Source organism: Sycon ciliatum, chromosome 1 (assembly GCF_964019385.1).
Source record: "Sycon ciliatum chromosome 1, ocSycCili1.1, whole genome shotgun sequence".
Lineage (NCBI taxonomy): Eukaryota > Metazoa > Porifera > Calcarea > Leucosolenida > Sycettidae > Sycon > Sycon ciliatum.
Window position 1 is genome coordinate 63,581,125 of NC_088643.1, and position 27,660 is coordinate 63,608,784.

The window sequence follows — 27,660 nt, forward strand, 5'->3', positions numbered from 1 at the left end:
TCCGATACTACTACTATGACTATAATATGAACTGTGACATGATATGTCATGATGCGCTATAAGAAGATTGAGCACTGAGCAGTGGTCACATCATTTTCGTCAACTTGTCACGTGACCACAGTTACACAGGTACATGATTGTATTGTAAGGTTTTACATACAGTCACGGTCATGTACTACTACTAGCGCTAGATCTATTTTCTACCTAACCCGAACGGACTTCGGGTGACGGGCCCGATGATGATGAAGATGCGTGAAGATGATAATGAAAATATTGATGATGGTTATGAACCTATGACGAACGACTACGACTACGACTACGCCGTGCAAAGCCACGTCACTGAGAAGATAAGAACGTCCTTCCTACATGTATGTGATAACTACACGAGGCAAAGGGCTCATAGCTCATAATGGTATCAACAGACAACACCATGTAACTAGGCAGGCAGGCGACATTGCATGGTAATGATGGCCAAGACCCTACTTGCAGTCTGGCAAGGATGGTACGACCTGACCAATTATTGCTGTCTACTGACTAACGCAGTATTTAATAAACGGTAACAACTCAGTGTTGTGCCATTGTCCTGTCTGACAGTCACGACTAGGGCCTAGGGAGTCACTCCGCCACTTGACCTGATTCAGGGAGAGGGAACTTCTGGTTTTCATCCCGTGAACGACGTTCACGACGTACGTTGTACCCTGTTCACTATAATGAGTGCTTCCGTACCCTATCCGTGTCAGCAAGAGACCATTACTTCAAGTAGCGGCTAAACTCGTCCTCAAGTTGTTCCTATTATTGTGTAACTCCAGAGTTACACGTACATGTACATGTATGTACCATTGCTATCACGGAAAGTATGAATGTTCTTCAAATTCAAAGGATCAGTCGGGGACGAGAACTGCCTGAAAAGAGAAAAGAATGCCAGACCCACCAGGAGTCCAGGACTCGAACTCGGGACCTTCCTTGCCATGAGTCATGAGCATGCTCTAACCATCTGAGGGAGAATTAAATTGTAAATAAAAGACGCATAACTTGTAGCTCTTTGGTCCTCTTTTCTTCTTATAAAGAAGAGAAAGACCAACAAAACAGAATGAACATTCATTGGTTTGAGGGAAAGATGCAAACGGTAAAAGAGTGAAGGGAGTGGAGCCATTCTCAAGAGAAGAGGAAGAGAGTTACGCAAAGGGCTTTTAAAGCCTTTATACAGGAGGCGGAGGGCAGCGATGGTGCGGCGAATTGCTAGGATAGGAAGCCACTACTAGTAAGTACTGACCGCCGTATAAGTATACTAAGTAAAATTGGCATTCAGTGTACCTTGGACTACTTGAAGCAGGATGGGGCTACACTGTACTTCAAGTAGACACATTGATGATTGAATGAATATTTTCCCAAGTGTTCGACACATTTTCAACTCAAAGTGCTAATAAAAACCTAACCACAAAAGCATATAACCAACATACCTACTTACTCTTCTAGATGGCAGTGTTGTAATGGCGCGGTTAAGGTGGCAGTTCCCCCTTTCCGTATACTACACTCTTAGTTTGGACCAGAAGTCAAGGTAAGCAGCAGCAAGTTATCCAGTTAAATGACATACATGTAGCCCGATACTAGACAAAGCAGACAATCACAATGTCAGGTACATCTACATGTAGCTTGTTCGTTCATGTTACGTTGTACCCTCTTCTCAAGCATCAGTCGCTGTACTGCCGCAGGCGAATGAGCAACTGTTAGGTCATGGTCTGCACCGAGTGGTGTTATGGACGAAGTGGGTGATACGTCCCGGCCCTTCCTGCGCTAGAAAGCGAAACCTCAAATTGAAAGTTGAAAGCCTGGAATGTTACGCTCGACAGTGCCGTCCAACTAGCAGTGGCGTGTCTGCAGGTCTGCAGCTACTATACTTACTCTGCACACGGTACTTACATTTTACATGTGCGTCTTCAGACCTGAGCCTGAGGTAAACACTGTCAATACGCGTCACGTTGGCTGACGTTGTTCTGGCGTCACCATGCCATACATGTACATGTACATGATTGTATTGGTATCGAAGCGGTACAGTTAAGTTAAGTAATTAGTTAGTTCGTCCTCCTGCTGTCAGGCTTAGTTACGTTCCGATTTACCTGTCTGTTTTAATGCCAGTATTCGTTGCAACAGGACTTGGTAACCTACACCGCCCGCATGCATGTCCTATTTAACATGCAACATGAAAGTATTAGTTACACACATACATGTATACGCAGTTGTCTAAGATCCTCAGGCTGTGTATAGTGCTCTATGTCCACTGCACAAAGCCAGTAATACAATGTTCATACAGCAGTGACACAAACAAGTCCTTTTACTTTTTTAGGCTGTTAATAATACTCAGATTTTCGTGTTGAACAAAAGCTCATCAGCCAGCATGATATGGGCAAAGACCGGTATGACCAAGACTGGTATTCGCTAGAGGGGTCTCGAGAAAGGGGTCAGAGGGGATGGAGGTACAGTGTAGATATACAGTCATGTAATGTTACATATAGGTAGTGCCTAGTGGCTCTAGCATGATCTACAGCAGGACACATTACCGCTGATGGTATGGAATGATCACCACCACCCCAAACGCTGACCAGTCAACAATAATGACTGTGTTCAAAATGGCGACGAGTCGCGACCCTGCCCACTATCGCCCATACTTAATCTTTCCAGGCACATTGCACAGCACAACAGTACATGTATTTCGATTAGGTCCATACATGATCCCTGATGATTGCGTGGACCAAGTATCTATCACCCTGTTCATAAAAGGATTATCTCTACATTTGCGTAGCCGTGAGCACGCCTAAGTAACAGGCAATTGCAGAATGTAAATTCAAAGTGCATGTATAACCTTGTCATTCTGGGATAGGAGGTCTACCGCTTTTAAAGGTTGGTGCTTGTCGGTATCGTTGTGTTTATGTACATGTACTTCAGTCGGTCACATCAACAGTTCGAATGTGTTGAAATTGCACCTGCCGGAATCAACTGGTATCACACGAGGAGTACTGGTGCTGCTCGTGCTACGTTGTCGATGCCATCAAAGCTTCCTATATGTGAATGTACATGTTCGTGGGTTGTCCACCCAAGCCCTAGGCCACCGGCTGCTGGCTGGGGCAGCGCATCTCCCTGGACCTGATTACAGACATCCACAAAGTCACGAATGCTAGTGGTCAAGCTACAAAGTACCGTGTATGGCATGAGAGCGCAGCTTCACGGAATATCATGAGTCGACTGTGCACGACTTTGCCGAACGAACATAGGCTGAAGCAATCGAGAATCCACCAGAAATATGTCAGTATCCACGGATGTGGACCAAAATGTTATATTGAGCTTCATGCTCAAACCCCACCATGGGGATAGTGCAGGTGATTCAGCTCTAACACTCAATGGCTATGTACCGGTTTGTGCAGACGGTCAGTACTATTGACCCTGCATGTAGCCGGACGGTTTAAGCTAGCTTGCATGCTTGTATCTCCCGTCTCCTCATCATGTACAATGTACTAACTAGTATGTATTCTGAAAGCCGGCTAACTACTTGGCATCAACACATGGTATGGGTGGAAATGGAGCTTGGGAGCGGGTCTCATCCCATATTCGTAATGTCTCCATGCATCATCGACGTAAATCACTAATGCTTTGATATCTGAGAGCCACAGAATATGAACGGCAATCTGCTGAGTACTAGTAGTTACTGCACTCTGTACTGCATGCCATAAGTGGTGTCAGGCAGCAAAACAGGCGGGTAGATTACTGCTAGTATCGCGCTAGCTAGTCACCTAACTGTCCTTGTCACTAGGAACAGACAGCGTCGTCCTTATCGCCTCTGCCAATTCGACGCAGAGATGGACAAATGCACTGACGCTGGCCACACTCGTACCGTCAAGACTTCCTTCCCATGAATAGCTCAATAATAGAGAAGTAATTAGTTTTAAAGAACATTAAATTTTAGACCTGCACGGTACAGTCAAGCACATGTACTGAGTAGGTGATTGTACTCGTATTTACATCATGTACATCTACATCTACATTGTACATGTACAATGTACAATGTAGATGTACATGTAGATGCCCACCAGATCATGTACATGTAGATGTAGGAGTGACTATTATTTTTGCAACCGGTATAGGTAGCTTCGCCTTCGGAGGGCTACTGTAAGTTGGCGACTAAGTCTAAGAAGCCGGGCAATGATTGCAAAGGATTGGCACGTCACGTAAATGCGATGATGGCTCGCGATGTGCGCAACGGATACGAGATCATGACCATGTCTTGCCTAACTTACACGTAGGCCAAAGCAACACAAAATGATCAGACACGTAAATTCCATGCCATTTCCATTCTATGTCTGAAAACATTCGATCATATTACTCCCTCTCGCCCACATAATTTGGAAAGATACCCCGTGGTCTTGTCGTTGTAAAGGGAGAAGTAATAGTTGTTCAGGAAATTTGTTGTGCTCATGTACACAACAAATTGCATCGCAGTCTACCTAGAGGAACGTTGGAAGTAAGATGCTGAGCAACACTACGATGTTTTATACGACCAAGGGACCCCTGCAGTTTGAGATGAGCAAGCGGATCGTGGTAAGTGTCTCAGGCATTAGAATATTCTTTTACTAGTACTGTAGTAGTCACTTGAAATATGGGCATACACGTAGGTTACACCCTTATGCTAAGTTTTCCACTTTTTAAGTTTGTTTCTTGCTACCTGTGGCGATATACATGTACATGGCTGTAATGCCAGCTCTGTAGTTTGCTTTCGAAAGTAAGTTTGAACGAGCCATTCGTGTGGGGAAAAGAAAAGCCTGAAAACTAGAGAAGTAGCAACTGAAGCTGGTGAAATAGTGCTCGATCAGTCACGCTGAGCGAGCAGAGCGTTAAGATTTTCATATGGAAGACGGAAAAACCTATTGCAGTTCAGAGGTTCATGCTCATAAGAACAACGATCAGACAAATGACACTGACATGAGTGTACAATACTTTGAAGTACTCGCTTGAAACTCTGCAAGTTGCAACTGTAATTCCGGTTGGTCTCTCATCTTCCATGTGTGACGACTGGCAAGTTCTCTTTCGTTCCTCAGTTTACATGTGTACAGTGTATGGTAGTGTAACGCCTGTATGCGATTAGGATTACTCGCCATGAAAATGACTTTTAAAGTTTGTATGGTCAAGTCGTTAATTAAACCGGCCAGTTTGTATACAGGTGGAACTCCTCCTGCAAAAGATGATTGACTTGGGTAACGACATTTCGAAGTACATTGATAGCTCGTGCGTAACCCCACGAGAAGGGTGTTATTTTCCGTTCCTTCATGTACATGTGCGCTATAAACAATAGTGCACTGGTTACCATCCTGTGATTCAGTGTGAACTACCTGATGGCTTTCAGGTCTCAGACGGAATGATATCGCTTCATTATCGGCTGTCAAACCTAGGGTCCCTTCCCCAACTAACTACGTTTGCTAAGCAAGCAGTGCAATCTCCACGACCTATCACCAGGAAATGCCTGACTAATATCGCGATGAGCTCAGAAATCTTGCGATTAGAAGCTATCTTGAGCAGAGGTTTTCGCTTTGTGCTTCCTGGGAATTTTGATCGGACGTGGAAAACAGCTGGTACAAAGCGATAGTACCTACATTGTAGATGCCATCCGCATTGAAACTCATTTTTCGTCGCCACTGGCTTCAGCCTACATGTACTGGCCTTCGGGCTTACTTAGTTGCTTTTTATTTACTTTACTTAGCAGGAGCGGTGGAGCATGTGACACTACACGGTTGTCATGCAACAACGCGTGTTGCTACCTACATGACATTGTATTCAGCACCTAGCACCTGAACATTAACAATTACATGACGGTGCATGCAGAATCTAGTCTAGATCTCTGACTAGCACTTGTATCAGACCTGACTGGTCACTATGGCTACTGTACTAGTAGTATGCGCCAGTCCATGCTGGGCCAAAGCCTCGGCAAAGAACACAGGTGTGCCTTTTTCCATGGGTTGCCCATTATTGGCATTATCGTAAACTAATAATATGCTGGCCCTGGCCTGGAGATCTGCAACTATAATCAGCTTCTACTTTGCAACACTAACGGATTAGTCCCCTTTGTCGATTGATGGATCAATCGGTAGATTCGGCTCTGTTTTTCTTTCCTTTCTTTCTTGTTTTGAATTGTACGTTGAACTCATTGGATTTCTTTGTATTCTGTATCTCGTTATCGTTATATTTCCCTCTAGCCCTCTCGCTTAGGATGAGCTTTCTTTTTTATGGCAGCTTAAGCGAAGGCTATATACCTGCTTTATGCAGGTTGATGCCAACGCGAACAAGCAAAATAATAATAATAATAATAATAATAGTTGCGCTAATGCTTCCCTTGAGCAGCAGTGGCCCTGGGAGGCTCTACCACGTTTCTGAAATTGGCTCATGGCCCTGGGGCACTACAAGATAGAATGGACAGTTTTTATGAACAGCAGACTGTACAATGTATTATTAGAGTATCAATACACCTTCGTACTCGTCATGGAATGACGTGGAACATCGACATTAACACAGCTAAGGTGAGACGGAGGTGGACCTTTGCTAGGATGCCGGAGTTGCCAAAAAGCTGCTGAGAATGTGCTTTGCGAAGAGGGCATTAATCCAGGCGTCAGGAAGGACAGATCACTGCTATCCTGCACACATACATGTACATGTACATGTGCATGGCTATGCACATGTATCTGACCATGGAGCGCTTTAGTTTACATGTACATGTAGGTACTGTAAGTCCTACTCTGTATGCTCACCTTTGCCCCGGCTTGGTTGAAAGTACTTATAGTATACCCAAAATACCAAAAGGTTAAATGCGCCTAGGTCGTTGTGCTGATGGTCATGGTACATTGTACACGTACACATTAATATAACGCAGCTGCGCTGTTAGCCCAAGGTTGCAGAGTAGAGGAGGCTGTACGTGGGCATGTCCAATGATGGTGTGATCGTGGGGACAATCACAGGAAATGAGCACATTACCGTGTTGGCACGCGCAGACGTTTGTCTCTCGCGCGGGCCTATTCCCGCCGAAACCACACTGCCTGGTACAATGCCTTTTACATAATTATACAAGAAGCGTGTTCCGCTTCGCGGGCGCATCGAGTTCGTGCGTTTTGTTAGGGCGTCACGCACCCGCCATGCATGGCACGGTGGCAATATTTAACTTCGCGGCTGTCGGGAGCGCACACAAGACACCTGTGCGAGTGTGTAGGGTAGGAGAGCCGTTGTAGGGTAGGAGAGCCGTGATGCCGAGGAAGGAGACACTGCCGGTCGGCCGGCCTATTCACAGGCGGGCGAGAAGTGCGTGTAGACTGTATAGTAGGCTGACATACATGGTGTTGTTGTTAATGTCAGTTTATGTTCTGTGGTAAATAGCTTGCAACTAACAGCACCCGGCCGTGTCATTGAGCACAAGTACATGTAACTGGTGTCCAGACCCGGGTACCCCGCTCACCGTGGTACGCATTTCCTCTGGCCACAGACGCTGCTAATGTTCCGCCTGATCATAACACTAGTCTCCTTTCATAATCAGCGGAGACGATTTTAAAACCATAGCACCTGTTTTCTGTGTTTCAGCGGTTGACAACGTTCACCTGATGTACGATTAGGATGTAAAGCGGTAGATGTTTCGTTGAGACGGTACTACGAGTGTGTACAGTATAACGCACTACCGCAGGACCGGGCAATCCTAGTTCCTGCAAATCTGTTCTTTGGCCAGCAGGCAAGAATACAGACACGCCGACGCGCTCCAGCGACAAAATTAATACCGAGCTGCTTTGTTTGGGAAAACACCCTGCATGCAGTGAGCTGCCAGTGTTGAGCAAGGGGAGCCGCCATGAATCGTACGAGAAACATACATGTAGCCACATGTACAATCGTCATGTAGAATGTAGATGGACGTGTACATGTAGGTGGGCGATGTGGTTAAACGTGTATGTGAATTAGCGGTTTATTGAAAGTGTTTGTTTTATGGCACTACCGCATGGAGATTTGCCCAGTACACATCCGCGTGCAATCTTTGCCATGGCCTTCTTCTGTATACTGACGCATGATAATTGGCGGCAGTATTGACACACCGACGAAACAATTGATCAGGATGGTTCCAATCTGAATTCGCCCTTCCTCTATGCTGACGCGTACCTACATGCACTTCTTCAACATACTACTACCAGCTAGCCCTGGAGTATGATGGTGATGTATACATTGTAAGTGGAGGGAGTTCGTCGCTCATGATTTACGTGTACAACATAATATATTATTGCATGTTTCTATCTACATGTACATGTAGGTCACACGCAGGAACAACATACTTTAATTAAAACGTTACATCATTATCATGCACAGGCGTCGCGGAATCAGGTCGCAATATGACCTGAGTCCGGACACATTCCCTGCTAGAATAGTGTCCATTAGTCATGCCATCGTACATGTACATTGTACATGTATGTATCAAAACGGCTTGTATGGTATACACTTGTCATGTATTAATACAATCGTACTTACAAGCCGGGAATGGTTTTACACTATTTTCCGCTTCCAAATAAGAAAGAATTCACCATGCGCATGCTTGGTCTGGGGTCACACAAGCGACCGTGTAATGTACCGCCTCGTGGTGCAAATCTAAATTCAGTGAGTGCCATTTTCTTAGTAACTGTTAGTTTGCTATGCCGCTAGAAGAAAGCTGGAGGCAAACCATTATCACTTGGCTGAGAAGAATGTTGCTGAAAAGTGAAATACGCCCATTGCTGACCGCGCGGAGGACCTCCTTCACTAGTAGCAAAAGTCAATCAGAATGAAATGCAGGTTGGTTGTTGGTTGGTTGGTTTTTATTTCACTTCGCACATTCGCACATTCAAACGGGATGACGACCCAATAAAATGACGGCGAAGGCTTAGCCTAGAAGTGGTTATGGAAACACATAGTAAAAGCTATGGAAGCACATAGTAAGAGAATACGTGAGGATTACTGAACTGCACGGGGGCGGGAGTCCCGGGAGAGCAGAGCGATCAGCAGCTATTCGAACTACTCCCTACAGGCGTATGGTACACATGCATGCTTAAACTCAGGTAGTGTGGACCTCACCAGGGAGAGCGTTCCACAGCAGAGCACCAGCAACAGAAACGGTTTGCCTGGCTTAGTAGGCCATTTGACTGCTGATGGCGGGTAGGGGTGCCTTGTGCCGGGGTCAGAAGCTGGGCGAACACAGGGCTGGTGCGGGCGTGGATGCACCGCCAGATGGTGATCAATTTTCTGCCTGTAGAGCTCGCTGACACGGTACAGGGAGTGAGCAGTGAGCAGCGGCTGCATGGCTGTCCGGGGCGGGTTGCCATCGATACAGCGGATGGCTCTGTTTTGCGCGGTTTGCAGTCGTTTCACTTCAGTTGACCCTCTCGCATTGCGGCTGAAAAGCAGCAGGAGCCATAAAGCAGGTCGGGCATTATGACCGCCTTCACATACACCTGACGAGAGCGTCTTGAAACGCTTCGGCGTGCCCGCCACAAGGCGCCAATTTTCTTGGCAACCTTGGTGACCACACAGTTTACATGGGCGTCCCAATCTAGGCGATTGTCAAGGTGAACGCCGAGGTAGCGCGCGGAAGACACTGAAGTCTGAAGCGTGAAGGGAGGAGACAGTCGCCGCAGGTTATGCACGGACCGTCGGTACAATCCGATCGTCATGAACTGAGTCGCAAACGTATTGTCATATACATGTACATGTACACGTACTCAAGATACAGTGTAGCTAGCACTATAGTCCATTTCAAAACTATACGCGTACCTAGGCAAAAACCGTTATGCCAGCATCTACATGTATACCACATAAAATCTGTGATCACTTTGTGCATATTTTTTTCCAAATTGGGCGTCTGTTATCCAATCGTTTAGAAACTACATGAGAGTAATTGTGGAGCGGTCCTGAGCAATATTCCGAAAACCTTTCTCAAAAAGTTCCAGCCAAATTTTAAATATTTCAAAAACCCTACGCGTTAGGCCTTGACGGATTATGCTAGCACAATTTTTCGCATAATTCCTACCAAAATCGAATAGTCGCATAATTCGAGGCAAAAACAATTGCATACGAATCGCATAAATTGGAATAATCCGCCTGTTCGCATCAAATTCCATGCAGTTGTACATGTTCTACAAGTACAAGTACAAGTTGATGCATCAGGAAGTCGTAGGTTTACGCCTCCCTTAATAACATGTCCAGTCCACTACAATCAGTGACGGTCGTAGCTAGGTCGGACGGTGCGTTGACCCTGTTGAACTTTTGCTACTACAGTACAGCGCCCTCTACAAAAAAATTCCCCTGTTATTTTGCACAGAACCATCATATACATTAGCAGCATATGTGAGCATAATGCGGAATAATAGCATAATGCGGCATAATATGTACATGTATAACTTTTAGCATAAAAATAGCATAATTCTGCAATTTTTTCAGCAATGCGAAAAGCATAATTTCACGAAAATATTAGCATAATCCGTCAAGGCCTACTACGCGTCTATAGTTTCGAAATGGACTGTAGCAGGAGCAGGCCACTTTCCTATGGCCTAGTATACGGTACATGACTCATGAGAACATTTTTTATAATTCTTATTTTTATTTTTTTACAAACAATGTCATATTATATTCTGGCTCCCCACGCCTGGTGAGCCAGAATACATGACATAATCATTGTCTGTGGGCACAGTGCCGCAGACTCAGTGGGTTAGTCTGAGCTGAGAGTATTATTAAAAAGACCATGATTGAGACGTGAGTTTGAAGGATACCTGGTCAGTGCAGCCTAGTACATGATGATTGTCATGTCTTGGTAGAGGTTTTCCAGCCGCATTGGTACTATTGCTACCAACAGTCAACTGGGAACTACTTACTATTTAGTTACTCAGTTGCTTGTACCCTCGCCCCCGCCCCACGCATCTGCCACTGGATTTTCAGGCTGTTAGTTACTCTTACCTGGTTACTGTTAGCGCCCGTCGTGAGTTCCCTTGGCGGCGACGAAAATAATAATTATTATTTACTTTTTTTGTTTACTTTCCCGCTGAAAGAAAGCCGAATAAAACACATGCGATGTGCATGCATGCAGTGATGCACAGTATTAATACTATTAGTATTACATTATTATAGTCAGTGTGACAAACTGTGAGTGTGAGCGACTTTGGTTCCAGTGTGACGTAGTCGTTTTTTGGCACGCATTAGTACAGTCATGTACATGTAGTACTTTTTTCCCACATACAATGTATCAACCGCCTCTTGAGTCTTGTTCGGGCAAAACTACAAGTAACTAGCTACTGTAAGTGTAAAACTAAAAGCCATAATACATGTATACAAATGTACATGTATAACGAAGTGCTAACTCTTACGAGTTAACGAGGAGAAATCTGTCGTTAAAATAGAAATCGTTATACAGATATCGATACAATAATGTCGTATTGAGCGTTGAGAATGAGTGAGAATCGTTACCTTTGGTACACGTAAACTACTACCGGTAGTAGTCAATTTCGAGAAATCGTTATACATGTACATGTATATGCGCCTCGTTAGAATAATGGCTCTTACAGTACTTACAACTTACAACTAACGATGAACATGACTGCACAATGACGTACTGCTTGTACTAGCGAGTACTTTCTTTTTTTTACTTTACTTCTAACTACTTATTACTTCCTACTTTTTCGTCATTGACATTGTACCTGATATTTGTACTTGCGCAGTATGAAATAATTGCAGTCAGATTTCCGCTGAGCGAACATAATCATTCCTTGTGACGTGCTAGATGATGATATTGATACGGGCAGTGTTGCCTGTGGCAAAGCAAATCAATGCTCATGCAATGGCAGCAATAGCCTGCCGGCAGGTCGGCCTAATCACAATGCCGTGCCAGTAAATTAACGAGGCAATATTCTTCTAGCTGACCCATGATCGTGCTTGAAGTTAGTTCCTTGAAGTTAGTTCCTTTACTTTAAAAGAATCAGTATCAGTACGGTATCAGTACGGTATCAGTACGGTATCAGTACGGTATCAGTACGGTATCAGTACAGTTTAGTGTTGTACAGTCCTGCGAATCCAGTTTGGTTGCAGCTCAACGCGCGGATCTGGCATCCAGCTCGGGGGCAAGTGGTATGCCTTTGGCTCTTTGGCGGCGCTAATACTTTCGCTTTTTACGCCATCAGTCTTCTGTCTGTTTTGGGTGATTATTAATTGTTGCATGGAAGGCCGCATTCCAATAATAGCTGAGTGGCAGTTAGCGGAGCTGCTCGCCACAGTGCATAGGCGCTCCGCACCGCCCACAGACACAAGAGAAAATGAAGAGTCAAAGCGAAGAGAGCTGGTGCCGGGTAGTGAATGGAATCACCGAATCGGAACTACATGATTGTACATATGTCATTGTAGGCTAATGTAGCAGCAGCAGTAGTAGTTTAGTATGTTTGCTGGTCGAAGGCGCGTAACTGCTTAGTCAGTTACTGGCTGCTGTGCAAAATTACGATATGACGCATCTAGAGGCCAAGCACATGCGCACAGTGTTTCAATGTGTCACGAACTACGTACTTGTCTCTACCGCAATCATAGAATGTGTAGTAAAACAATGAATCATTGGATGATGATGTAGTGAATGTACATTGTACTTTGTAGTGATGCTCTTCATGCATCTACATGAGTGTACATGCACATTTGCCCCTAACCACTTGCTCCTAAACCAACTAACTAACTGTGTTACTTACTAGCACTGATTTGCCTATGCCTATGCCTATGGCTGCTCGTGGTCATACATCTACGTGACTGTACATACCAACAAGACGTGAATCCCGCCGCTATTTGAATTAGTCGTTATGCCTGGCACGTCACGGAAAAGCCAACAAGCAGCATTACAGAAGTCGCCAGCATAATGAGGCGGATAAATGCAAGCACTACACGAACCCCGAGGGTCTTAGCCAGGCGTGCCCAAAGCCAACTTGGCCAGTTTGTAATTAACTTATCGCATTCTGTCCGCCGCCCGTCTAGGAGATTTTCCTGATCAGTTGATCAGTCATTCAGGATAGGACACGATTGCATCATGCACCATCGAAAGCCACATTGCCACCGGGTCTACTCCACTCAGCAGGATATGGAAACCTGCACAGCTCAGCCATAGTGACGTGTACCTTCCTCTACTATTAGGTTGATTATGCTAGCTGCATGCGAATCAGATTCGGTTGTGGCCTGCTGCGGTAGAAGTTCTATGCTAGTGTAATGCAAATGATAATGGCATTACTGCTCGCTACGCGAAGCCGGGCAGGCAAAGACTAACGCTTGATTCATGGGGTTTCTCAATCGGCACCTCATTATGTCCGCGGCCTTTCAGCGTTTGCCATTTCAATGACTCTCAGCTCCAGTACATATAGTAGATTAGAATTCTATTGATTAGCATGACTAGATTGTTGCCATTCTTCTTTGACCCGATAAAATGCAGGTACTGACCGGGTACTGGTAGGCCGCATAATGATATTGTGACCTCAGAGCTGGACTGCACACTGTCCACTTTGTAGATCTACCTGTACTAGTAGTACTAGTAGTAGTAGCAGACTATCGTCCTTTTGAGTTCGGGTGCGGCGGATCATGCACCATACACGGCGCGAGCATAGCGGACGGCCGGGGGTTACTACAATTCGCTCTCTCTATCCACTAGTAGTTGTACCAAGACTAGAGTAGATGAACTCTTGGTTGTACCTTTGTTTACTAGCATTAGTAGTAATGAAATCAGGCACCCTAATACTAGTGACAGTACAGTGTACATGTCTGCATTGTCACTTTCTCTTGATACTGAAAAGACGCGGAGAAGTCACCATCTACATACAGTACCTTGCACCCATACTTACTTGGAAAGAGTCTGCTCACTCTGCGGACACATTCACAGTAAGCGGGATAATGCCTTCATCACGTCTGTTCTCAAAATAATTAGATAGTTCTACTAGTACAAAGAGTAGTACTAGTAGTAGTAGTCGGGAGTCGTCAATCAAGTGTCCAGTAAGGTCGGCGGGGGTAAGGCTCGAGCTGCAGTACAAGTGCGGGGGGCCGGGGGCGCTGCAGTGTCTTTGAAATGGGACAGGCCTGTAGCCTAGGACTCCCAGTAGGAGGAAAGATTGTACTTCGAAGAAATACTAATCTGGTAAAATTAGTGACAGAACTGTCAGCTGAGCTGTATTATCAACCAATAGCACTGCATGTACACGTACTACACCCAGTGGACATGGACAGTGTACAGTGTACAATGTAGCTTCGTTACTTCCAGCCAATCCAAGTGCACTGCGTGGATTCCCAAGACCATCAGAAGTCTAGGCTACTCTAGGTCTAGCTCTAGCTACACTTATTCGGAACTATCACTCAAGTATTATTAATTTAATTTTAATGGTGTGTACGTGTGGTGCGGGATAGAACACAGTCGTGGTACTACTAGTACTAGTACTGTACTGCGTTTTTGCTACATGTAGTCTAAATGTACTCTAGTCTACATGTATACCATGCCATGGTATACAGCGGTACGCGATTGGTTGGATTACATCAACAGTTGAGTAGTAGCATTGGGTAGTAGTAGTTATTTTGTTAGGGAAATCCCTACAGACGTTGCCGTCTTTTTACAGGGAACCCTAAGTGCTCGTTGCAGAGCGAAATGAAAGCGGATGCTTGATCAGCTTGGCGACTGAGATGGCTTGAGATACATGTACGTGACTGCATTTAAAAGATGCGGAGTTGCACCGGTCATGATGAGGGTGCGAGTACGCCTACTATATTCATGGTATTGACACATGGACGGCCCCCAGAGGGCCAGAGTAATGACTCCCTCGCACCCAGACCTGATTTTGTGGAAACATTAAAAAAAAATGTAATGCATCCGATGGGAGAACCGACATCACATCGCAGTGCGTTTTCGGCGTGGCCAGGTAGAATATCGCATCGAGTGTAGGAGATCGAGAGAGGAGATGTTCGTGCCCTCAAGACCACTTCGGTCCCTGTTGGTCTCGTTTTGTGAAAACACGATACACCAACATGATTGTATACTGTAGGTGTATGGTGAAATAACACAAACAGGCACAGAGATTCCCCCGTCAACAGTGCCCTCACCCTCTACAACTCACTCCCTATCGACCTCACAACCCAACATCGTAGCAATTCTTTCCGCAACAATGCATCCAGTCTTCTTTTGAACAGTACCTGTTCCTGCTCAGCGCACCAGGCTCCAGTGGATTATGCTCGCGAAATCATGGAATTATGCTTTCAAGGATGCTCGCATTATGCCCGCAAAATCCTCATAATTATTGTACTTTGGGATCATTCAGCTTTGGCCCAAGTTTGGGATCATTTATACGCATTCACTTCGTTGCACTTATGGAGCCTCAAAGTTGGGAAAATTGTGCGTTTTTCGTACTTGCAAGTGTCCTCAATAATAATAATATTATTCGCAAGCACAACAAAATACATGAGTATCCTAGTACCAAGGTGTCCGTTCATGCTAGAGATCAACATAGAAAAGAGAAAACATGACTCCTTCCATTCATTATTTGCAAAATAATGTTGATTGTTCCAAAATATTTTGTCATTGCTAAAAATAGTTTAATTGTTACCTTTGAAAATTATCATGTTCAACTGTCTACATTGTATGTTGTCGTCATACGCATCCAACATGTCAACCCCGCCCTGTGAACAATCAGCGAGGTGAGGGATCCGCGGAGGGAGGAGGATAGGCATTGCCGGATAATGCTCGAAAAGGTGGCAGATTCTGCTCGAAAAGCAGTGAAATTGGCAGAACCATACAAACCTTATGGCGGGCAATTCCTCGAATTCTGCTCCATTTCTATCCACATAATTATTTACATGTATACCAAACATGCATGAAACTTACCAGAAAAAGTACCGAATTCTGCCAATTTTTCTGCCGGCAATATCCGCAAAGGCCTAGAGGAGGATCAGGGAGAAATCAATAATAATATAAGACAATATTTCCATCATTCAAGTTTTTACGTGAACATTTGATGGAACAAATACTATGAGTATGAGTATGAAAGAGAGTATTATTCATCAAAATGTGGCTATGCCGCATACCACAACTTGTGGTATGACTCGACTATGACTTATGAGTCTGATCAAACCCCTAGCGCCTAGGCTATAGGTAGTAGCGGAACCGGCATATCGGTTGTAAAAAGTACATGACTTTTAATACTCTTCCCCCGGCCTGCCCTGGCCCTTCTAGGTGTGCATGCTAAGTGAGAGGATCGAGATCTGAAGAGCTACAATGTACGTATAGCTAGCTAGGCCGCAGGACCGCGACAAGATGCAGTACCGTACATGGATCCAGGATCAGCCACTGCGCGCACCGCGCTCAAGTGCCGCTACGCTAATATTGGGCTGTTTCAGTGTTTACATAGTTTATGGCCTTGCCTAGCTACTCATCAGGCGATTCATATTATTATTAGTACAGAGCCCGTCTCCGATGGACACTCATTTTCACGAACGTACACATGAGTGCGCGTTCGAGTCTGTGCGCTGCGTAGCACTAGCTTTTATAGTCTTACCAACCCAATCTCTCTGTGATGAGTATTTTGCACTTCGACTGCAGTGTTCATAATATCTACCTCCTGTCCGAGTAGATCTACCAGCTGCAGCTAACACTTTAATTATAGACCCTGCGCGTATTGTTGGGGATTTTGCTAGACAGAGCCATTCCTCTCCTGTAGCACACCGTATGGTGGTCGTCACGAATCGGTGTTGCTGTTGATCAGTTCCCAGAGCTTCACTAGTAATATATTTTGACTAGTGTGTATCACGATATGTTCTGAAGCGGATTCCTGCCTACGCAACACGCCACAGTCACCCACACTCCACAGGGTAAGCATGTCATAATTATTTTCAAATGAGTGACTCGGCCTTGCTACTGTCACCTGGCTCGAACAAGTACTGGAGTAGTTTCTAGTTTTCTTATGCTAGTAGTGTCGTAGTGTCGTAGTGATAGCACGCTACCTCAGTACCTGTGCATGTGTGAGTTACTACTACAGGAATAGTGTAGTTATTATCATGTCACTGAGTCTGTACTCTAGTCTAGAGTGTAGTACTGTCTGTCTGTGGTGTAGAGTGGACTGCTTGTAATTGTATTCTGTACTGTAGCCACGCTAAACTAAACTAAAGTCTAAAAGTAAAACTCTAAAACGCTGGTTTGGATACATCGATGCAACATAACGTATTCCATGTGTAGCCAGGACGTACACCTACGTGGGCTTCGAAGCCAAACCCTGTGAGTTTCAGCAGCGCATGTCCTTCGCTGTGTTGCAGTGTGTGCGGGTACTACTAGTACTACTAAGTCTATACTCTAGTAGTAGTAGGTGTACGTGTCTCGTTAGTTTGAACGGACGCTAGAGTGATGAGTGATGTCGTGCTGAGATCGAGAGCTGATTCGAACTATTGAGTATTGTTTGTCCTGTTGACGTGTTCTATTATTGTTAGAACTCAAACTTTGTAGAGTTATTTACTGCATGTGGTTGGCATATCGTCGATTACGGGGAAAGTAATTTTCCATGACAGATATTACAGCGGTTTTGTACGTGGAGAGTGGAGGATAAAGAATTGGTGTCGCCCTCATACAGATTAGTAGCTATGCATCACTCGCACTTGGTGAGAAGTCACCTTAGGCTTTAGTGTGGGAAGACTCGCCATACTGGGAAACATCGTTGCGAGGAGATGCTACTAGTACTAGTACAAAGATGAAAAGTCTGCCTCCAGAGCAGTCAGTCTGTTTTCATGTTTATTGAGGCAGTGTTGTTTTATTGACCTTGTGCTTACTGAGTATGTTTTTGTTGGGATCAGAGCGATGTATGCATTGACCTTGTGCCTAGTACTATGTTCAGCAGTTATTGTATCTGGAATCAGGCCGACGGTGATTGGAACACTTGTTTGTCAGGTGAGATGTGTGCCTGCGTGTCTGAGTGCCTACAATGGAGAAAACCGTCCAAGAGCAAATCATTAAAGTGGCTGGGGCGGTACAACTTTTTAGAGGTCATTTTGAATACATTTTTTATATTTTTTATTACGCACACACTCATGGCCAAGGCCAATCAAGGAGGAGGTGAGGGCGAATAGCCAGCCATGGCAAAAAAAGAAGAAGAAAAAAGAAGAAGAAAGAAAAACAAGTGCAAATCGGAACAGCAATAAAAGAAGAGATTGGGCTGCAAATCGAGTTTGGCTGCATTTTTGAGTTTATCGGCAAGTCCGAGATGAATAGTTTTATTTTTACTTTTGGACAAAATTTGAAAAAGTTTTATGAAAGGTCCGTGAAAAATAACACGAACCTTTCATAAAACGTTTTCAAATTTTGTCTAAAAGTAAAACTAAAACTAGAGGAAGCTAGAGAAGGCTATTCTCCAGAGATTCCCCAGAAAACATTTTCAAATTTCATCTCTGCCTTGCTGATAAACTCAAAAATACAGTCAAAAATTTCCCAAGAAAGTTGTACCGCCCCAGCCACCTTAATGTTCACTTGTTTGAGGGAAAGACACACATTGTGACACAGTACTAGTACTCGAACTAGGGACCCTGGCACAGTACTAGTTGTAGGCATCATACAACCACTGACCTATGGTGTAGTCGTCATCCCAGCAGAGACTTTTAAAATCCACTTCCTGTGAATCCACACGGGCGGGTGGGACACTAAATCGCATGTACACTAGCAGTAACTATACTGCCTTAGACCTTGTGTTTTATCTTTCCTGTTTTACTACCACATGGTCAAGTACATGTATTAGTTGTCACAGTGGTTGTCACAGTGGTGGTTAGCTAGCTGTTCTGTTAGCCTGAGCTGTGCAACAGCAACAGCACTGACTGAGCAGGAGTTTGTACTGAGATACATGTGGGTCAGTTACATGTACTGATATCATGATGTAGGTCAGTTGTACATGCACTACATATTATTATGTTTGCCTAGGCAGCCCAGATGATGGCTGTTTCCCCGGGCCTCTTCAAGGTGAAGTGGGTTGGTTAGATGCTCTTGCCTTGGGCCACTGGCATCAATAGCAAATCAGACATTGCGATTAGGTCGTGTATTTTCAAGACCCATTCACTTGATGTGCTTGTGTTTTTGTATGGAAATCCTTGTAATAGTGTCAGAGCGATAAGCATTAGCCAAGAGCACTGGTAGTTCTGGCCTGTCAATCCCAAATGGCAGAATATCATCTTTGTTTGGAAGTGGGGCTCATAAGTGGCTGACATTCTCACTACTCATTTAGCGGCAGCTTGTGAGGCACACATGTGGTTCAGTGTTCTGTGGCCTTGTGACCAGCATGTTTGTGGATATTGGTCCTGCCCTGCGTCACCAAGTCATTATCATTCTGACATGGCTACCTCCTGCAGCAGTTGGGCAATGTTGGTGAACAAAGTGGGGCCTGTTGGGCTTGTGCACGCAGGCATGTGCTATTTTGGAATACAGACTCCAGAATAGCTAGCAAGCATGTCATGGCATGAGGATTATGGAGAGGGGGGGGGGGGGCATTGTCAATATGGTCTTCTAGGCTGGCTGCCTGCGGTGCGGAGCAGGAAACAGTAGTTGCCCTTGCAGATTGAGTGGCTGATTTTCATCAGGCAAGAATTTGTCTCCTGGCTTATCACCGTCACTGAGCAGCACACAATCAGTTCGTCATGATGCGTTGTGATCTATGAGACATGTTCATATCACAGTTTAACTTGCAACGCACAGGGTCCTGGGAGAAAGATACAATCTACAACATGCTGACTCAGCAGTATTGGGGAATAGCAGGCGCTAACGTAGCAAGGCTTCACTGGATGTTTAGTGACTTCCAGGGAGCATCAAAAGATACTATGTCCACTAGCGACTGGCGCTTGAAACAGTGTCTGAATTGATGTAGAATGTACAGATAGGAGAAGATTCTATGTGTTGGTGTAGTTAGAACATGTACACGGATGCCACCTTAGCGTTTGGCCTACAGCACTGCTAGTACTAGGAAGACACAACAGTCTTGAACAGAGAGTTGCCTAGGACCTGCTGCTTAGCTCCCACCTCACTCTGGCCAGTCTGGGGGAAACTAGGGAACCTTGGCCTGCTATTACTACCTGTCATTGTCGGTCACATTCACCTGATCAGCCATGTAGCCTGTGCCCTGGTGGCTGATAGCAGGTGCTGACGTTACTATTTTGCTAATTGCTACTGGCTGCAGCTACTACTGTCATTGGCTGCTACTGCTGGCCATGTGTGGCGATCCTTTATAAGTACCGTTGTGAGAAGATGCGTGCCTCAGAGCGTACAGGACAGGAAGAGCGACTTTAAAATTCCTGACAGGTGTATCTAGACGTGGTAGTGTAACACAATGGTGTTACGGCTGCACTGTATCCGCACTATGTGTCTGCACGGTGTGTGCATGTTTGGAACTTCCAGATGTGAGATGCTCAGTAGGTGATTTGAATACTCTCAGAGCCCCTGGGTGTGTGGATGAGGGCTTGTGATTTCCACACCTCAGCACACTCTCACCAGTATCCAGTCGGTGCATATTGTTGGATGGGAAGCAGGACTAGATCAGAGCCGCTCTGGACAGCGGCAGGCACAGGTGGTACAGGGAACATGATGTACTTCCGAAACTCGGCTTGGGTGTCGCTAGCCTGCACGAACAGGAAAGAGCGGCAGCAGCAGCAGCAGCAGTGCAGTACGAACACCAGCTGTTCAGTGAGTCCTCTTTGCACCATGCGTGCATGGACTACTCCTCTGCATATTGCTAATGTTAGGTGAAAAACGGACCTTCAACATTAACAATTATTAAGATCATGTGATGATGCTGAAGTATTGGGAGGAGGAAGCCATCACACTGTTGCGGCAGCTGTGGCAAGAAATGGCAACACAGACCAGACTCTGATAATGATTCTGTGTCATGTGATCTGGTTGCTTTCACACACGCATTCATAGGCATTCAGTGGAACATCCCGCTTTAGTTTGGCTTTACTTCTCTGCTTCTGGCCATATGCCAAACAAGGTTGCATCATGAGATCAGCGTACTAATTGGATGTGTTGTTTTAGGCGCTGTTGGTTTTTGTCAGTGATTAGCTAGTCATTGACTGGGCGTCGGGCGGGCTGTGGGAAACACAGTACCGGTGTGTTTGTGGAACAGAGGCTGCTCCAGGGACGGGAGGACTGCTGGCTGGCGGTAATCTCAAGTGCTGTATTGATGGCATGAAAGGAAAATGTGCTAATGAGGGAGGTGGGTCATTATCTTATTAACCTGCAGTGCTGCCTGCGGTGAAATTCTCTGTGTGCCTCTCCTTGATTATCTAGTGTGCGGTTGTGTAAGTTGTGCCACAAGCCATTCTGGCCACAATGGAGACCCTGTGGTGTTCTGAAGTGGCTAGCCTTGTACCCCAGCTCTAGGCTACAACTTAAGTACAAGTACAACTTGCTGCTGCTCAGTGCAGGCTAGGGAAGGCTGGGGGGGGGGGGGGCTGCTTATAATGATACCCAGACCGCTGCTTGGCTGCATGCACATTGTACACATTGCTGTGTAGGAGCTGCAGTGCGCATGTGCATGTGCATGTGTATGTGTATGTGTATGTGTATGTGTATGTGTATGTGTATATGTATGTGTATGTGTATGTGTATGTATGTGTCAGTGTATTGTACTAGTAGTAGTACAATGTCATGTACTGTAGCCTGGCTGACTTGGTCCCCCTGGAGACATTTTATGTACCTAGCTCTGTGTAGCATGTCCCCTCTCTCTCTATGACTATGTGTGTGTTGTGTACTTAAGTGTGTTGAAGTCAAGAAGATGATAAGGGTGTTGAAGAGCACAAGGACAAACATAGTTTACTTCAGACATATCATGCAGCCTGCTCACTGGAATGCCTGCATGTAGAGACAGTTGTAGCAGCAGCAGCAGCCATGGCTAGATCTGCCATGCCACTGGCAACACCAGGGCGGCAGCCCCAATGCCATCATTAGGTCATTAGTGGAATTAGGACCTGTTTTGGCTTGCTCCAGGCCGCTGCAACACCTTCTAATTACTATTATTAGTTTTGCGTTTGAGAGGGTTGATTGTGCCGCCACCTTGCCTCCTTGATTACTGAGGACTGCTGCCTTTTTGTCTCCTACATGCCTGTAAGGGTTTAAAAGGGGCATGAGCGAGTTTTGAGTTTTGGCCCGTGGTGTTGTAAACAACCAGCACGGGGGGGGGGGGGGGAAAGGAGATCAGTTTTTTTGTGGTTTGAGATTGCACAGCTAATAGAAAACAGTGCATGTATCTCTCAGTATGTACAGGAAGACAGAGGACTCTTGTGATGGTCCTTACTCCCACCCCGAATCCATGTCTTGGCCAGTGTTTCTCGCTTCAAGCATCTGGCCATTAGGCCAGCCAGTCCTATGGCTAGTAGACGTACGTACCAAACCTGAAAACTGTGTGTAAATGAGCTCTAGCTGAAGATGTACTATTGATAGCATCACAGCAGTTCCTGCCATGTGCGGCAGAATAGAACACCGGGGTAGTATGATAGTCTGGGATAACAGGTAGCTGTGGTCAGTGAGTGTTACACGGATACTGTATAACAAGTTGATTTTTGGCGTAGTTAACTTAAACTGCAGTGGAGAGACCAGGCACAAGTATGCTCGATCCGGGCCAGTCCTGAAAGATGATGCACAAGAATAGAAGGTGAAGGTCTTTAGCTACTGTAATTGTCTGCAGCATCATGCACTAGATGGATGATTATCAGACAGCATTGATCACCACCACCACAGTAAAATGTCAGGCTGGCCTACCTGCAAGGGACGGACATGTAATACATTAGCACTTGACAGCCAAGGTATTCTGAATCCGAAGTCCAATGACTGCCATCATAGGCGTACTTTGCATCCGGTGCAAAGAGAATGAAGAGATTTAGGCTAGGTCCCTCGCTATGCTCCTTGGCATTACCTTAATCATCAGCCATGTGCTGCGATGGCCGTACTATACGAAGTCGAGCTCTGTGGACCCCGGCTACACCAGACGCCACTAGCTGCAAGTAACGTCTTTGCACACGTGTAGATTCAAAAGGAAAAGTACGTTATATCCAGACCAGCGCTTTGGCCGAGTGGTTGTCTGCTTGCCTGCGAATCAAAAGGCCCTGAGTTAGAGACCAGTGTGTACTGTGCTAACAAATGCGGTGATGCATGCGTGAGCCACTATACCCGCAAGGAGGTGCGCCGACACCCACGGTCAACTGGGTACTCACTACTGGAAGTGAGGGTAACAATACTAACATGGACCCTCGCCGTTAGGCGCTGCATCTGCCACCCTGGTCGTACAGGCATTGTAGTGACCTGGCATGAGCAAAACTTCCTAAGCCGTTTGTAACGCAGATGTGCGAATCTTTAAACTATATCCATGGCCGATAGTTTCTAGTTTCTAAGAAACTGCTGTATCTTCAGCTACTCATGTACACATGTCCACATGTACACATGTACTCATGTACACATGTACACATGTACACATGTCCATTTCGTTACTTCCCTGCCTATTGTATATCATCTCTTGTTCTCCAACACTGCACTCTTAGCAAAAGCCCAAGATACAAGATCTATTTGCCTGTGGAGAACCCAGTTCACGGAATAGATAAAATGAAAAACAATAACCTTTCTGGGCTCTGACACCGAGCATACGTATGATTAATTATTTCGCATGTGGTACCGTCAAGCCTAGTTTATACGACCACCCTATGGCTCATTGGACTGGCCTGTCACTTTGGCAACCTGTCAACACTTTTTAGACCTTGGTCTGCCAATTTACATTGCAAAGCTACTGCAGGACCTAGCATGTACATTTGTTAGCTGTTGGCAGGTGATGCGCATGTATGGCAAGATGTCGCTGAAATATGGCCACTTTCTGTGCAGAGGTGTCCTAGCATTAAGTGTGGTCACTAAAGGCAGGTGGTTGCCTTAAGCAAAGGTCCTTCAAAGCAGGTTTACTTTATTAATACACAACCTTCATTCAGCGGACAACTTCCAGTGCACAACTTTGCGACACAGCTAGCAATGCAATAGGCACACGACAATAGTTCAATTATGTCGTACTGTTATGCTGTCTGATTCATATTTTCCACACAAGTAACAGCAGGGAAGAGACGTAGTTGAACCACTGTTGTGTGCTTGTTGGATAATTGGCGTTGGATAGTAGTCATGGCTAGAAGGTTGTGTTGTGAATGTAGGCCAAGAGTGCAGTGTGGAGAGGTGGACAGTTTCAAATTATTTTCGAATGGCCGAGTGTGCCGCGGCTTTTGACCTAGAAGTCTGTTAGATCTAGTCAGGGTATGATAACCATGTGAATGTAGCCCCTGTCACGTGCAGCTGCCACGCTAGGGTTCACCGGGTGTTAGCGGCCGTCGTGAGTTCACTTTGGGAACGGACACGATAATTCACTCACTTTTTTCAACCACTGTGACGTTAGTAGGCATACAGGCAGTAAGGGGAGAGATCAAATCAGCACGTGCAGGTAGTGAATGCCAGCACCATTTGCTCCATCAATGTTTTATCACTCATAGGGTGAGAAACTCGGGCTCCGCTCAACTAAAAATAACAGCAGCCACGGTGGTGCTCCGGAGAGACCTTAATCTGGGCTTGTTTTTCTTCTTCTGAAGTAGAATTATCTTGCTTCACGCTTCATCATATCCCCGCGGACTCTTTACGCTTGGTGTCTACAATTTGATCTCTCGTTTTGCCATGCATACACAACGTATACCTTCGTTTCGCACAAAATTTCCAGTGGCATATTTCACACTTCCATCTAGAGCTGTATCACTTACCCGGTCAACTGTACATGAATGTAGTAGGAGTGGTCCTTGAAGCCCCAACAACTTACCCTGGACAATGCAGCAAATCTATTGCCCAACGTAAGGAACTGCACAGTTTGGCCTACTGTCTTAGGTGGTAAACATACGTGTTTTAATGTAGGAGCTTGCATTTCTACTGCCGCTGTGAATTTTCACTTGACTGACGCACGAATAGCTGGTAAAATGCAGCCAGACATGCCAGATTTCGCCACAATGATTAGGTCTTAGATTTTGTTGTTCTTGTTTCCTGCTTTTCTCTCTTGCTGTGATTGTTATTGGTCAGGCACCGAGAATCAGAGGTGAATCACCTGGGAAGAGACACACAATAATGCATGGACGTAGCGATGGCAGGTTGGCAGAAAATGAATATGGCGAAAGCCAGCCAAATATTATCAATGTGGAATCTCCCGCAAGCGATGTGCAATCTTTCTCATTGCCGCTGAACCAGTATCATAACGGTCCTAGTGGTATGAACAAGCAGCCCACCATGACTGCGCACACACCATCACCAAGTGAGGGACTGCCGGCCAGCAAACGCGCATCATCAAGTGAAGACCTCTCCAACAGTAGTGCGGTTCCCGTCTTGGAACCAGCAGCATCACCACAATCATCGCAACCGTTAAGATTGTTAGATAGTGGTAATATGGAGAGTGAATTTATTGCCAGCAGACAGCATACAACCATTCCCGTCTTGGAACCAGCAGCATCACCACAATCATCGCAACCGTCAAGATTATTAGATAGCGGTAATATAGAGAGTGAATTTATTGCCAGCAGACAGCATACGACAAGTAGCGGCAGTGCGGATAGTAGCAGTAACAGCGGCAGCAGCAGCAGCAGCAGTAGTAGCAGTGGCAGTAATACAAGCGGCAGCAGTAGCAGTAGTAGCACTGACAATGAAAGTGATACGCGAACATCTGACGCTAGATTACACCACCCTCGTCATTCCACTCACCCCAGTTCCGGGCATCCTGTTCATCCATTGCACCATACTCATCGCACTCATCCTGCTAATCCCGGGGGTTATCCAAGTAATCCCGGTCATCCTGCTAATCCCGGGGGTTATCCAAGTAATCCCGGTCATCCTGCTAATCCCGGTCATCCAAGTCATCCCGGTTATCCAGATAATCCCGGTCATCCAAGTCATCCAAGTCATCCCGGTCATCCTACTCGTCACACTAATCCCGGTATTCATCCCAGTCATCCCAGTATTCATCCTGGTCATCACACTCAGCCTAGTTGTCCTGGTTGTCATGTCAAAAATGAGATTCTGCAGATAAAGGAAAAGCAATTGGGAGAGCTTCGAAATGAAAATTCCGTCTTACATGAGGCATTGGCTTCATGCCAGGCAGCGCTGGGGACTCAGCATCGAGTAACGAAGCTAGTCCAGGAGCAGTCTAACTCTAACGGAGCAATGTTGGATAATGCCAAGAAGAATCTGGCGGAGCTCACCGCAACCATGGAGGAGCTGCAAAGGGAGCGAGATACACAAACGGGTGGAAATGGATCTCAAACAAGTCAACATGGCTCCCCAAGCCTACAAGCGTCACCTCCTCAACTCAACGCTGGGAGAACAAAACGACTGCCTTCCAGGTAAGATGGTATACTGGTCCGGTGCATGCGTGTATGGCTTAGATTTCATTAAAATATTGGTGTTGGACAGGTTTTGCAGTCATAGCTACAACTAGACCTGTCATGTGATTAGAGCCACATGTATGTCCAGACTTCTCATAATGATCACAGCTATAGCCGGACTTGTGTCGTGATCCTACCTATAGTCAGTCTTGTCATGGGACATTCTGCAAACACAGCAAAAGCTAGACTTGCTAGTGATTGCCACAGCAATAGCCAGACTTGCATGTGTTTGTCATAGCAACAGGTGGACTTGGATGTGATGACCATATCGGGAGCTATACTGTAGCTCAAAAATCAGCAACAGGCATTATAGTTGATTTGACCGAGAGTCTGAGCACTACTCACCCACTGCACAATACAGTCCGTATCGCCTATAAGGTTGGCGGCTATAGTAAAATACCGGACATAGTGATCAATTTCTCAAATTCATTTTCATTTGCCATAACTAAGTATACAGTTATCGCGTATAGTAATAATCGTCTATAGTAATATATCGCCTATAGTGATCAAGTTCATATTTCAAAAAGACCTTTATCACATTATTTTTGATAAAGCTATGAATAGGATGAAGGCCGCAGACATCACGCAACTACACGGCTGTTCCCACTTGGCCATCTAACAATATGGCGGCTTTTGCGCCGTTTTTGACAAATCCCATCGGTATTTTATAATGCGAAGCGAATTATTACATTTTCACATCAAAACCATGACGAACCGAATTTTTGTACTTGCTGACATGCACGCGCGTCAGATCAGCAGACGCGTCCTCGATCGCCTCGAAAATATTATTATGGTGAGGAAAGAGATTGAGATGAGAACAAAGGAAAACATTATTTTGAGAGGAGAGAAAGAGCTCAAACGAGATGGAAGGCCGAGAATTTCAGATAGGCCAGCAAACAAGATGCAGGGGAACATTTACTTTACTGCGAGGATTTCCTCTTATTATTATTATTATTATTATTATTAGCCCCATCCCTCACACAAACAAGTCAACAAAGAGGCATCTTTGGATTGAGGAGTGCTGGTTTCGAAACAACTGGTTTGAAGCTCAAAGTAGAGCTGGTGTTAGCTCAGAGCAGAGCTGCTGTTAGCTCAGAGCAGAGCTGCTGTTAGCTCAGAGCAGAGCTGCTGTTAGCTCAAAGTAGAGCTGCTGTTAGCTCAAAGTAGAGCTGCGGTTAG

The 27,660-nt window shown here is 45.4% G+C and overlaps 1 protein-coding gene across 4 annotated transcripts in view; it reads left to right on the forward strand.

The window, feature by feature from the left end:
* The first annotated feature begins 4,448 nt into the window (after nucleotides 1-4,448).
* Nucleotides 4,449-27,660, forward strand: part of LOC135804822 (uncharacterized) — a 48,221-nt gene continuing 25,009 nt past the window's right edge. The window contains exons 1-2 of one of the 4 annotated variants that reach the window (XM_065318780.1): nucleotides 4,449-4,590; nucleotides 25,130-26,439. In XM_065318780.1, coding sequence (XP_065174852.1) covers nucleotides 4,519-4,590; nucleotides 25,130-26,439 — 1,382 coding nt within the window. In that variant the 5' untranslated portion in view covers nucleotides 4,449-4,518. Of the gene's footprint in view, nucleotides 4,591-16,431; nucleotides 16,894-17,045; nucleotides 17,960-19,561; nucleotides 20,729-25,129; nucleotides 26,440-27,660 lie in introns of those variants that run through there. The other 3 variants (XM_065318781.1, XM_065318779.1, XM_065318778.1) reach the window with 3 other exon arrangements.